General features: G+C 45.8%; 1 protein-coding gene across 1 annotated transcript; it reads left to right on the top strand.

Moving 5' to 3' along the window:
- The first annotated feature begins 2106 nt into the window (after window positions 1-2106).
- LOC100562394 (V-set and immunoglobulin domain-containing protein 8) lies at window positions 2107-12256 on the top strand. The gene is made up of 6 exons (XM_062965171.1): window positions 2107-2632; window positions 5809-6130; window positions 8130-8294; window positions 8384-8506; window positions 9419-9554; window positions 11341-12256. Exons 1-6 carry the CDS (start codon window positions 2417-2419, stop codon window positions 11729-11731), a joined length of 1353 nt encoding a protein of 450 aa, XP_062821241.1. The 5' UTR covers window positions 2107-2416; the 3' UTR covers window positions 11732-12256.
- Window positions 12257-14132: the final 1876 nt, after the last annotated feature.

Genomic DNA, 14132 nt, shown 5'->3' with positions numbered 1-14132 from the left:
GTTCCGGGTTTTAGCCTGACACTTTTATTTATTTACTAGCTTCGGGACCCGGCGGTGCCCGGGTTATTAGAAGAACGGGCATTAGGTCATATTACTGAAGTTTGGTCCAGATCTGATGTTGGCTTGGTTAAGGGTGAACTACAGCTTCCAGATTCCCAGGGCAATCACCCCCAAACTCTGCCAGTATTTGCAGTTGGCCATGATGGGTCTGTTTACCAAGTTTGGTCCAGATCAGTCGCCAGCTTAGTGGATCACTCTCTGGATAAGAGTGAACTACAGCTCCCAGATCCGAGGTCAGTCACCCCCAAACCAGGCCCATATGCACGGTTGGCCATGATGGGTCTGTGTGCCAAGTTTGGTCCAAATCCATCGCCGGCTTAGTTCAGCGCTCTCTGGATAAGGGTGAACTACAACTCCCAGATCCAGGGTCAGTTGGGTTCAGTGCTCTCTGGATAAGGGTGAACTACAACTCCCAGATCCAGGGTCAGTTGGGTTCAGTGCTCTCTGGATAAGGGTGAACTACAACTCCGAGATCCGGGGTCAGTTGGGTTCAGCGCTCTCTGGATAAGGGTGAACTACAACTCCCAGATCCGGGGTCAGTTGGGTTCAGTGCTCTCTGGATAAGGGTGAACTACAACTCCCAGATCCGGGGTCAGTTGGGTTCAGTGCTCTCTGGATAAGGGTGAACTACAACTCCCAGATCCGGGGTCAGTTGGGTTCAGTGCTCTCTGGATAAGGGTGAACTACAACTCCCAGATCCGGGGTCAGCTGGGTTCAGCGCTCTCTGGATAAGGGTGAACTACAACTCCCAGATCTGAGGTCATTCACCCCCAACCAGGCCCGTATGCACAGTTGGCTATGATGGGTCTGTGTGCCAAGTTTGGTCCAGTTCCGTCGCCGGCTTAGTTCAGCGCTCTCTGGATAAAGGTGAACTACAACTCCCAGATCCGAGGTCATTCACCCCCAACCAGGCCCATATGCACAGTTGGCCATGATGGGTCTGTGTGCCAAGTTTGGTCCAGATCTAACGTCAGCTAGGTTCAGTGCTCTCTGGATGGAGGTGAACTACAACTCCCAAACTGAAGATCCATTCCCCTAAAGTATGTTCAGTTGGTCATGGGGCTTCTCTGTGCCAAGTATCAGTGAAGGTACTGCAAGTCCCATCATCTGTGGCAAGTTTGGTCCAGATCCATCATTGGTTGGGCGCTATCCGACGTGACGGCGATATCCGACGTGACGGCGATATCCGATGCGACGGCGATATCCGATGCGACAGCGATATCCGACGCCACGGCACTATCCGACGCCACGGCGATATCCGAAGCGACGGCGATATCCGGCACGACGGCGTTATCCGGCGCAACGGCGCTATCCGACGGCACCGCGCTATCCGACGCCACGGCGCTGTCCGACGCCACGGCGCTGTCCGACGCACCGCGCTGTCCGACGCCACCGCGCTGTCCGACGCCACGGCGATATCCAACATGACGGTGATATCCGATGCGACGGCGATATCCGATGCGACGACGATATCCGATGCGACGGCGCTGTCTGACGCCACCGCGCTGTCCGACGCCACCGCGCTATCCGACACCACCGTGCTGTCCGACGCCACGGCGCTGTCCGACGCCACCGCGCTGTCCGACGCCACCGCGCTGTCCGACGCCACCGCGCTATCCAACGCGACGGCGATATCCGACGCGACGGCGTTATCCGGCGCGACGGCGTTATCCGACGCCACCATGCTATCCGACGCCACCGCGCTATCCGACGCCACCGCGATATCCGACGCCACGGCGATATCCAACGCCACCGCGCTATCCGACGCCACCGTGCTATCCGACGCTACCGTGCTATGCGACGCTACCGTGCTGTCTGACGCTACCGTGCTATCCGACGCTACTGCGCTATCCGACACTACCGCGCTATCCGACACTACGGTTCCATCCGACACTACCGTGTTATCCCACGCTACGGCGCTATCCGACGCTAGGGTGCTGAACTTCCGAAAGCCAACCAGGGGAAGCACCTGTTCCCCATTTGAAAACCCTTAGGAGCCACACTCCATGTGAAAGGAGACTCACTCTCCTCTCGATGGTTGACTCAGAGCATGACTGCGATGGCAACTGGGTGGACGCTTTGCCCATTCATCTTTGAGGAGTAACTGGCCCGAGAGGGAGTGGCTTGGCAGAGTATATCAAAAAGAAGCGTGCCTCCCAGCATTTTCCACCCAAGACCTCTTCGCCCACTCCACAGTCCATTCTGGAAAGATGTCTGGGGCATGGCGAGCTCAGCTTTTCCTCCTGTGTCTCATGCCAGGTAAGGGCTCGCGTCAAGGGTGACCACCCCCTCTAAGGTGGTATATGTCTTTTGTATTGCATGGACGTATATTGAAAGTGAAGCAGGAGTTGTTCCCATGATCTTACCTGTATTTAAATCTCCCCGCACTTCTCTAGCCATGTTGCCAGCGGTGAGGATCAATGCCAAAGGACGGGAAGTGATCTACTTGGCCAAGGGTCAGTCGGCCCGGTTGGTCTGTCCCTACGAGCTGGAGGCCCACGATGACGGTCCGGACAGTCTGGACATCGAATGGACGCGCATGAACTCCGATCCGACCAGTCTAGATAATGTGGTGAGTCAACGGATCTGTGCAGATGGACAATTTCATGGTTTTGAATTTAAAGGACAAGCCAGAGGGACCTGTCTTGGTTTAGGGAATTGTTTTGAAAACCCTTTTTTAATTTCTTGTGATACGGCCTAACGGCTAATCAATACAATGTGTTCTTGCTGATGTTGCTTCAGTAATTTATTTTAATTGTATTTTAATTGATTTATTTTACTAGCCGTTTGGTGTCTCCTTGTGGAGAGAAAAACTGGGTTACTGTATAAATAAACATAATAATAATAATAATAATAATAATAATAATAATAATAATAATAATAATAATAATAATACAGTAGAGTCTCACTTATTATTATTAGCATTGTATTACATTGTAATATTATTATAAATATTATATGTATATACAACATACAGTAGATTCTCACTTATCCAAGCCTCGCTTATCCAAGCCTCTGGATTATCCAAGCCATTTTTGTAGTCAATGTTCTCAATATATCGTGATATTTTGGTGCCAAATTCATAAATACAGTAATTACAACATAACATTACTTCGTATTGAACTACTTTTTCTGTCAAATTTGTTGTATAACATGATGCTTTGGTGCTTAATTTGTAAAATCATAACCTAATTTGATGTTTAATAGGCTTTTCCTTAATCCCTCCTTATTATCCAACATATTCGCTTATCCAAGTTTCTGCCGGGTTATATAGTTGTGTGGAAGGGCCTTGAGTCTACACTGCCATATAATCCAGTTCAAATCAGATAATCTGTATTTTATAGGCAGTGTGGAAGAGGCCTAAGTGAGGCCTAACTCTGCCTGTCCCCTGGGCTGAGTGGGTTGCTAGGAGATCAAGTGGGTGGAGCTTAGCCTTCTAACTGGCAGCAATTGGATAAAAACAATTATTCATCTCCCTCTAATTAGGACTTTATTTTTCTTTTGTTTTTGTTGTATGAACGTAGAGGCATGGATGAGGGGTTGTGCTGCCAAGTTTAGTGTTTCTGGGATGTGTAGTTTTGTTGTTTTGTCCTAGGCCGAAATTTCATTACCCTTTTATATATATAGACTAGCTTGGAGACCCGGCGATGCCCGGGTCATTTGAGAAAGGCATTGTTTGCCTGTGTTCCAAGTGTAGCCTATATCCAATGTCAGGTGGGTTCAGTGGGTGCGGGTGAGCTCCAACTCCCATATGCAAGTCCCATCGTCCAGTGTCCATCCCCCTCCAAACAGAGCCAGGATGTAGAATAGGTCACGGGGGCTCCATGTATCATGTTTGATCTTTATCAGTCATTTGTGTGGGTCGCGGTGCTCTCAGGAAGTGAGTGAAGGTATTGGAAGTCCCATCGTGCATGGTCCATCATCCTCCAAACTGCACCTGGGTGTAGAGTGAGTCATGGGTGTTCTCTGTTTGAAGTTTGGTCTTGATGAGACATTGATGGGGGTGACAGTGGTCTCAGGAAGTGAATGAATATACTGCAAGTCCCATCATCCAAGGTCCAAGCTCTTTCAAATCTCACCAAGATGTAGAATGGACCATGGTGGCTCTATGTGCCAAGTTTGGTCTTGATCAGTCATTGGTGGGGGTCACAGTAGTCCCAGGAAGTGACTGAAGATATTGTAAGTCCCCTCATCCACGGTCCCTCTTCCCCCAAACTGCACCAGGATGTAAAGTGGGCTACCCTGCACCTGCGTGTCAAGTTTGATACAGTTTTGTCATTCATGGGCATCACAGTGGTTTGTGGGAGGTGAATTGGATGAATGTACTGCAAATCCCATAATCCTTGGTCCATCCTCCGTCTGAAGTGTGTCATTTGGGATATGTGTGCCTGGTTTGGTTCAGTTCTGTGATTTGTGACAGTTGCTGTGGTCTGAAGAAGTGAGGGAAGGTACTGCAAATTCCATCATCCTTGGTCCATCCTGCCCCAATATACATCAGGACGTAAAGGGGTCGACAGGAGTTGTGTGTGCCAAGTTTGGTCTATTTCTATCATTGGTGGGCATTGCAGTAGTCTGTGGGAGTTAAAGTGTTTGAAAGTACTGCAAATCCCATCATCTGTGGTCCATCCTCCCCCAAACGGCACCAGGCCATAAAGTGCCTCATGGGGGTTAAATGTGTCAAGTTTGGGCCAGATCCGTCATTTCTGGTGGTCTCAGTGGCCTGTGGGTCGGCCAATCAGAAAGCTGCCACATACCCAGATACATACATACAAACATTCACTTTTATTATATACTAGCTGTGCCCGGCCACGTGTTGCTGTGGCAAAGTGGTGGTGGTATTGGTTAAAAATTGTTGTGTAATTTTTATTTGACTTTATTTGCAATTTTTTATTAATTTTATTGTAAGTTATATTTTTATTTATTATATTTTATTATTTTCTTGTATTATTTTTAGTTATTTTCTGTTATTATAGTATTTTATTGTATTGATGTGTTGTCGAAGGCTTTCATGGCCGGGATCACAGGGTTGTTGTATGTCTTTCGGGCTGTGTGGCCATGTTCCAGAAGCATTCTCTCCTGACGTTTCGCCCACATCTATGGCAGGCATCCTCAGAGGTTGTGAGGTATGGAGAAAACTCTTTGCTTAGTTTTCTCCATACCTCACAACCTCTGAGGATGCCTGCCATAGATGTGGGCGAAACGTCAGGAGAGAATGCTTCTGGAACATGGCCACACAGCCCGAAAGACATACAACAACCCCATTTTATTGTATTAATTTTTAGTGGTTTTTTATTCTTTTTTATTGGGTTGCTAGGAGACCAAGTTGGAGGAGCTTAGCCTTCTAACTGGCAACAACTGGTTAAAAGCAATTATTCCTCTCTCTCTAATTAGGACTTTATTTTTCTTTTCTTTTTGTTGTATCAACCTAGAGGCGTGGATGATGGGTTGTGTTGTCAAATTTCGAGGTTGGGGGGCCTGTAGTTTTGTTGTTTTGTGGGTCACCGTGATGCCATCACTCTTTTATATATATAGATAGAGATATAGATATAGATAGAGATAGAGATATCATTAAACTGATATAGTATTATATCATTAATAACTGGGGTGCGACTATTACACGATGAAAAAAAGTCCGCTTTTGGTTCTCCGGTGGGTTGGGAAGCACTGCCGTAGCCTCTCTAATGACAGGGCATTGCGTTCCCACACCTTTTGTCGATTCAGCAGCGTTCTCTGATTCCTGCCCAGCAGATCCTCAGCTACCACGACCACAAAGTGATCTATCCCGGCGAGCATTACGTGCAGCAAAGAGGGAGCTTTGGGGCCCGGGAGACAGCGCAGCGGGTGAGTGGCTTCCACGTGGCCAAGGAGAGCTCCGTCCGGCACCCTCTGGGCCCGGTGGCCGAGTGCTGCTCCGGTTTGCAGCAGCGCATCAACTTTGCCATCCCCGACCCCAGCCAGTACGACGCGTCCATCAACCTGCAAGACGTTCAGATTTCCGATTCCGCCACCTACGAGTGCAAGGTGAAGAAAACCACGCTGGCAAGCCGCAAAGTCACCATCATGGTGCTTGGTGAGTGGGGATTTTCTCAGAGGCTAAGGACGTGGATATCTCCAAGCATTGGGGAAATATCCGAAAGTAGTTTGGGCATATATTTGAGTAACAACAACAACAACAACTCTTTATTGATTAGTCACTTTTGACCATATCAAGACATGTGAAACATACAATACGTACACACTTACGCATACATACAATAAAACCATGTAAAGATACAAAACATCCCGACCTGCAGCCTAATAACTCGCTCCTAGATAAGTGTACAAATACAAAGTTAAAAGGTTAAAATTAGTAATTTCCTAAGGACAGGGGTAAGTAAAACAAGTGTCTTGTCCCTAGTAAATTTTAAGTTTGGATTTTGTTAATGGCAGATTAAATCTCTGACCTGCTGAACTTGCTGACTGAAAGGTTGGCAGTTCAAATTTGGGGAGCGGAATGAGCTCCCACTGTTAGCCCCAGCTTCTGCCAACCTAAGTAAAGGTAAAGATCAAGTTTTTCCCCTGATGTGAAGTCCAGTCGTGTCCGACTCTGGAGGTTGGTGCTCATCTCCATTTCTAAGCCAAAGAGCCGGCATTGTCTGTAGACACCTCCAAGGTCATGTGGCCATTGGCATGACTGCATGGAGTGCCGTTCCCTTATTTATTTATATTTATTTATTTGCTACATTTATATCCCGCCCTTCTCATCCCGAAGGGGACTCAGAGCGGCTTACAAATTAAATTTACATATAATATTATATTATTAGCATAGTACAATACTGGCAATAAATTACTATATTGTGCTACATCAATATATTGTAATATTATTAGCAATATTACATGTAAAATATAATATATAATACCTTCCCACCGGGGCAGTACCTATCGATCTACTCACATTTGCATGTTTTCGAGCTGCTAGGTTGGCAGAAGCTGGGGCTAACAGCAGGTGCTCACTCTGCTCACCCTGGGCTTGAACCTGTGACCTTTCGGTCTGCAAGCTCAGTGCTTTAACGTGCTGCGTCACCGGGGGGGCCCAGCCTGTGCCAACCTAACAGTTTGAAAATATGCAAATGTGAGTAGATGAATAGGTACTGCTCCAGCGGGAAGGTATCAGCGCTGCATGCAGTCATGCCAGTGGCCACATGACTGTGGAAGCATCAACAGACATGCAAATGTGAGTAGATCAATAGGTACTGCTCTGGCGGGAAGGTATCAGCGCTGCATGCAGTCATGCCCATGGCCACATGACTGTGGAAACAAAAGACATGCAAATGTGAGTAGATGAATAGGTACTGCTCCAGCGGGAAGGTATCAGCACTGCATGCAGTCATGCCCATGGCCACATGACTGTGGAAACAACAGACATGCAAATGTGAGTAGATCAATAGGTACTGCTCCAGTGGGAAGGTATCAGCGCTGCATGCAGTCATGCCAGTGGCCACATGACCATGGAAGCGTCAACGGGCATGCAAATGTTGGTAGATCAATAGGTACTGCTCCAGCGGGAAGGTATCAGTGCTGCATGCAGTCATGCCCATGGCCACATGACTGTGGAAACAACAGACATGCAAATGTGAGTAGATCAATAGGTACTGCTCCAGTGGGAAGGTATCAGCGCTGCATGCAGTCATGCCAGTGGCCACATGACTGTGGAAGCATCAACAGACATGCAAATGTGAGTAGATCAATAGGTACTGCTCCAGCGGGAAGGTATCAGCGCTGCATGCAGTCATGCCCATGGCCACATGACTGTGGAAACAACAGACATGCAAATGTGAGTAGATCAATAGGTACTGCTCCGGCGGGAAGGTAACATTGGTGCTCCATGCAGTCATGCCAGTGGCCACATGGCCTTGGAGGTGTTTACGGACAACGCCGGCTCTTCAGCTTAGCAATGGAGATGAGCACCAACCCCCAGAGTCGGACACAACTGGACTTAACGTCAGGGGAAAACCTTGACCTTTCCTTAGAAGGAAAAATGAGGCGCAATTTTGGATCTCGTCCCCAAGCCTATCTCTCCTTTCCTTCAGAGAGGCCTTCGGTTCCCAAATGTTCCATCACGGGCAAAGTGTCTTTGGGCCACGAAGTCACGCTTTGCTGTGCCGCGGACGCCGGCAACTCCCCTCTGGCCTACCAATGGTCCCGGGTGGCCGGCCACCTCCATGGGAACACCATCTCGGCTTTTGCAACCAAAGGTAGGGACGCTCTCGCGGCCCAAGATCCTTTGTTTTGCATCTCGCCAGACTTGGTTCTCTCACCCCATCATCCTTTCTTGACCCTTCAGGTGTCCATCCTGGTGACATCGTCATTAAGAACCTCTCGCGTGAACATGTCGGCCTCTACCAGTGCAGCGTGGCCAACAAAGTTGGATACAGCCAATGTGTCCTGGAGATCAGTCTAGCCGACGGTAAGAGAGCAATGTCTTGTCAAAGGTATTCGTGGCCAGAATGACTGGATTGTTGTGAATTTTCCGGGCTGAATGGCTATGTTCCAGAAGCATTCTCTCCTGACGTTTCTCCCACATCTATGGCAGGCATCCTCAGAGGTTGTGAGGCCTGTTGGGAATCAAAATAACCCTCTTGGGGTGATTCCACCAAAAATATCGCACACTTTACAACGAGCAGAAACGTATGTCTAGTTAGCTGGGATAAGCCTCTGTTGCATAGGATGGCACAGGATTGCAGAGCCAAAATATATAAGTTCAAAAGTAATAATAATAGTAATAATAATAATAATAATAATAAGAAGAAGAAGAAGAAGAAGAAGAAGAAGAAGTTTATTTACTGTATATACTCGAGTATAAGCCTAGTTTTTCAGCCCTTTTTAAAGACTGAAAAAGCCCCCCTCGGCTTATACTCGGGTGAGGGTCCTGGTTGGCTTATATTTGGGTTAGCTTATACTTGAGAATATATGGTACATTTATTATTTTTTTCTGTTATTATTGGTATTATTACATTTATTATTTTTCTCTATTATTGTTGCTACTATTACATATCATTTTACATTTACATTGAAGAAGATGAGAATAATGATTTGATTTGATCAGAGTTGGACAGCCTTATCTTAAATTAGAGTTTTATGTAAATATTCAAAAACATTTAACCTGCAGATGCCTCAATTAATGTAATTGTATTGGTTATCTATTTTTATTTCTGAAATTCACCACTCTTGGGTTATACCCGAGTCAATATTTTCCCAGTTTTCTTGTGGTAAAATTAGGTGCCTCGGTTTATATTCGGGTCGGCTTATACTCGGGTACATACGGTACCTCATAGCTCAAAGTGATCCCATTGCTACGACAACTTTTCCCCACTTTTAGATTCCAACCAGTTGGTTGTTGTAATTGGTGCTGTCCTCGGCTCGCTGCTGTTCTTGATCCTGCTCCTGTGTCTCACAATGTGGATTATTTACTGCGTCCGGAGGAGGAAATTCAAGGAAGAAGTCAACCAGATCAGGTGAATTAAGACACGGACATGGGGATCTTAGTCTAAGCCAACGACGGGCAACCTTTTGCACTTGGTGTGTCAAAATTCACCCCAAAAAAACCCCTAGCATGACTTGGGTGGTGTGTCACTTCGAGAAAAAAACCATAATTTCACAATATATATAGTTTAAATAACAAAAATATATAATTGTAATATATAACTGTATTTAATAAATCATAACTATTTACTACCATTATTTCCATGTACAACAATCTATGGTACCTCTTGCAATTTCCACGCTGATTTCTCTCTATTGTAGTTTCAATGTAGTCATGAATAATGAATAATATAATAATAATATAATAGTAATAACTAGCTGTGCCCGGCCACGTGTTGCTGTGGCGAAGTCTGGTGGTATGGGAAATAAAGTATTGAGGAATTGGTGGTAGTTAGAGTAAAGGGTAAAGGTTTTCTCCTGACATTAAGTCCATTATAAATGGGTTATATAGCTGTGTGGAAGGGCCTTGAGTCTACACTGCCATATAATCCAGTTAAAATCAGATAATATGTATTTGATAGGCAGTGTGGAAGAGGCCTAAGTGAGGCCTAACTCTGCATGTCCCCTGGGCTGAGTGCGTTGCTAGGAGACCAAGTGGGTGGAGCTTAGCCTTCTAACTGGCAGCAATTGGATAAAAACAATTATTCCTCTCCCTCTAATTAGGACTTTATTTTTCTTTTGTTTTTGTTGTATGAACGTAGAGGCATGGATGAGGGGTTGTACTGCCAAGTTTAGTGTTTCTGGGATGCGTAGTTTTGTTGTTTTGTCCTAGGCCGAAATTTCATTACCCTTTTATATATATAGATATTAGGCATGTCCGATCGATGTAAAATATGTTTCAATTCTTGTTTCTAAAGTAGGGGGTGCCGGCGCTTCGATATAGAAAGTATTTCCGAATTTTTCACCCAAAAATTTTGGATATTTCCGCAAATTCATTATGATTCTAAATGTTTGTAAAATGGTGGACGTGCATGTGCAATCGCCAAAAAAAAAAAAGGAAACCGGGGGGGGGACTTTTACAGGGCTCTCCCGCCCTCATTTCTTGAGTTATCCTCATCAAATTTGGTACAGTGGGAGATCACATTCAACGCTCTTTGCTCAACAAATTGCAGAAGGTTTCCTGTCTCCTATGATTTTTGGCAAATTTTCATAACTTTTTATAATACACTATTTTTCAATATTTGAAGAAACCTGTTCCTGGTTTGAAAGTCTTATTTCCTGTTCAATTGGGTTCTTATCACTGTGAAAGTCCCTCTTCTACTTGTGTAGACTTTAACGAAACATTAAGACACATTTAGAGAATGGGCCAACGATGGTTCAAATTACATTGCTGGTTGCGCCCAGGGACAACGTCTCGGAACTCGATTCAAAAAGCGAGAACAATCCGAAATAATTCCGATATAAGAATCAAAATTATTTTTTGGACAACCCTAATAGATATAATAATATATTACAATAATAATAGAATAATAGAATGATTTTATATATGTGTATGTGTGTGTGTGTGTAATGTGCATAATTCCCATGGAGTAAACAACAAAACCACTGGACCAAATCACACCAAATTTGGCCACAAAAGACATTAGTCATCCAATCAATCTGCATGCGGCAGCGTGTCAGCAAAAATGGCTAGGCGTGTCAGTGCTGACACGCGTGTCATAGGTTGGCCATCACTGGTCTAAGCAGAAGCATTTGGTTTTAATTCTGTGCAAAAGGGGTTTCCAGAAACGAAGCAAATTATTATTTTCTTGTTGTTAGGGTTGACAGCGCTCCTCCGCGGGGAAGAGGTGGGAGGAAAAGCAACCAACGGCCAAATCAAAACACTCAACGTGGCAAGTATGACCTTCCAAAGGAGCAGGAAGAGGTCGAGATGCTCTGCCCAACAAATCAAGATTCCAGGAACACGGAGAGCGAGGTCCAGAACAAGGGCTCCACGTCGGTCACTACAAAGGCCAGAGTCCATTGCGCCCCGGCCATTCCTTCCTTGGCACAGTCGCAGTGTCGAGCTCAACCACCCACGAGCCTTGTAGTAACAGAGCGATCTACATCTCAGCAGGATGCGGCTCAGTCGGCGCATGGACCTTCTGAGCGGTGTGGGGACGCTCGTATCATAGTGTCGGCCAAGAGTAGAAAAGACCTAGTTCTCTAAGTCCCTGTAGTGGTGATTCCCGTAAAAGTTCATTTTGTGTTGTGGATTCGTCACGACATTGTTATAGCCTGCCCTATTTCTTTCCAGCAGATATACGAGGGTTATGCAGAAAGTAGATTACGTTTTGGAATTAAAAATGAACAAAGTATAGGAGAAAACATTTACCATATGCAGTGGAAAGCCACACCCAAATACCACTTCTCAACATAGTCGCCATTGAAATCTAGGTACTTATCATAGCAATGAATGAGCTTGGCAACTCCTTCCCCACAAAACTCTGCTGCTTGCGTCCTCAAAAATTATAGGAGAAAACATTTACTATATGCAGTTGAAAGCCACACCCAAATACCGCTTCTCAACATAGTCGCCATTGAAATCTAGGTACTTATCATAGCAATGAATGAGCTTGGAAACTCCTTCCCCACCAAACTCTGCCGCTTGCATCCTCAACGCAGCGTTTTGGCAACAATGCGCAGCTGCGGTAAGAGGTGACTGGCTGGTTGAGGACGCAAGTGGCAGAATTTAGTGGGGAAGGAGTTGCCAAGCTCATTCATCATTATCATAGTGATGAATGAGCTTGGCAACTCCTTCCCCACCAAACTCTGCCACTTGCATCCTCAACGCAGTGTTTTGGCGATGATGCGCAGCTGCGAAAAGGGGTGACTGGCTGGTTGAGGACGCAAGTGGCAGAATTTAGTGGGGAAGGAGTTGCCAAGCTCATTCATCATTATCATAGCAATGAATGAGCTTGGCAATTCCTTCCCCACCAAACTCTGCCGCTTGCATCCTCAACGCAGCATTTTAGCGATGATGCGTAGATGCGAGAAGGGGTGACCGGATGGTTAAGGACGCAAGTGGCAGAGTTTTGTGGGGAAGGAGTTGCCAAGCTCATTCCTCGCTAGATTTAAATGGCGACTATGTTGAGAAGTGGTATTTGGGTGTGGCTTTCAACTGCATGTGGTAAATGTTCTCTCCTATACTTTGTTCATTTTTAATCCCAAAACGTAATCTACTTTCTGGATAACCCTCGTATTTTATGCAACTGCCTTCATAACCGGCGTTGCTAATGCTACGTTTCAAAGCAGCGATTAAAAATGCAGGCTCATCTGGAGCTTAATTCCTTAGCAAAAACACTCCGGCAGCAACAAATTAAGCACCAATTACATTTGACCGTGGAAATTACCGCCTTGGATTTTTGAAACACGCCACAGTGACTGTTTTAGTTGAATTTTCCTAAGGGCAAAATAGGTTTCGAACAACATTCCTGTACCAGCCGCAAAACAGAATGAGCGGAAGAAATGTCTTTTCCTTAATATATATATGTGTGTGTGTGTGTTTGTATGTATGTGAGTGTATATATATATATATATAAACACATAATAAAATAAAAGTATGTATATATGTATGTGGCTAGGGTGTCCACTTACACAGACAGGCTCCCACTTCCACAAATAACTATATCTCCCACCACTCCGGAGATAACAACATCCCTCCCTCCAATAACAATTTCATCCTATATTTTCAATTTTTCCTCCACCACAGACATCCCAGTGTTTCATACTATATCTCCCACTACTCAGGAGACACCAGTGGCCCTCCTCCAATGACATTGCAGGTTACAGCGAGCGCCGTGACAGGGACAATTTCATCCTAGATTTTATGTATTTCCTCCACCACAGACATCCCAGTTATAGAGAGCGCCATGAACATGTCCAAGAGCCCTGCCAATGTCCTCCACAAACACCATCCTGCCCACCACCCAAGTCAAGGCTTTCTGACGGGGACAATTTCATCCTAGATTGCACGTATTTCCTCCACCACAGACACCCCAGTTAAAGAGAGCGCCGCGAACATGTCCAAGAGCCCTGCCAATGTCCTCCACAAACACCGTCCTGCCCACCCCCCAAGTCAAGGCTTTCTGACGGGGACAATTTCATCCTAGATTGCACGTATTTCCTCCACCACAGACACCCCAGTTAAAGAGAGCGCCATGAATATGTCCAAGAGCCCTGCCAATGTCCTCCCCAAACACCATCCTGCCCACCACCCAAGGGAAGTCTTTCAGACGGGGACAATTTCGTCCTAGATTGTATGTATTTCCTCCACCACAGACATCCCAGTTATAGAGAGTGCTGTGAACATGTCCAAGAACTCTGCCAATGTCCTCCACAAACACCATCCTGCCCACTACCCAGGTGAAGGGTAGATCTATCCTACATTTTCTGTCATACCTCCACCACAGACACCCCAGTGTTTCTGACTCTCCACTGGTGTGGAATTTGCATGATCCCACCCACATGGCCAGACAGCCTGGAAAACTCACAGCAACCCATTGAGCCTTTGACAACCCCAGGAAATGTATAATTGCAGGCAACGTGGTGTTTGTAACCACAGACGCATA

The sequence above is a fragment of the Anolis carolinensis genome, unplaced genomic scaffold (assembly GCF_035594765.1).
Source record: "Anolis carolinensis isolate JA03-04 unplaced genomic scaffold, rAnoCar3.1.pri scaffold_14, whole genome shotgun sequence".
In the NCBI taxonomy this organism is placed as follows: Eukaryota; Metazoa; Chordata; class Lepidosauria; order Squamata; family Dactyloidae; genus Anolis; species Anolis carolinensis.
The sequence above is the reverse complement of the archived record's forward strand: the minus strand, read 5'-3'. Positions and strand labels throughout refer to the sequence as shown.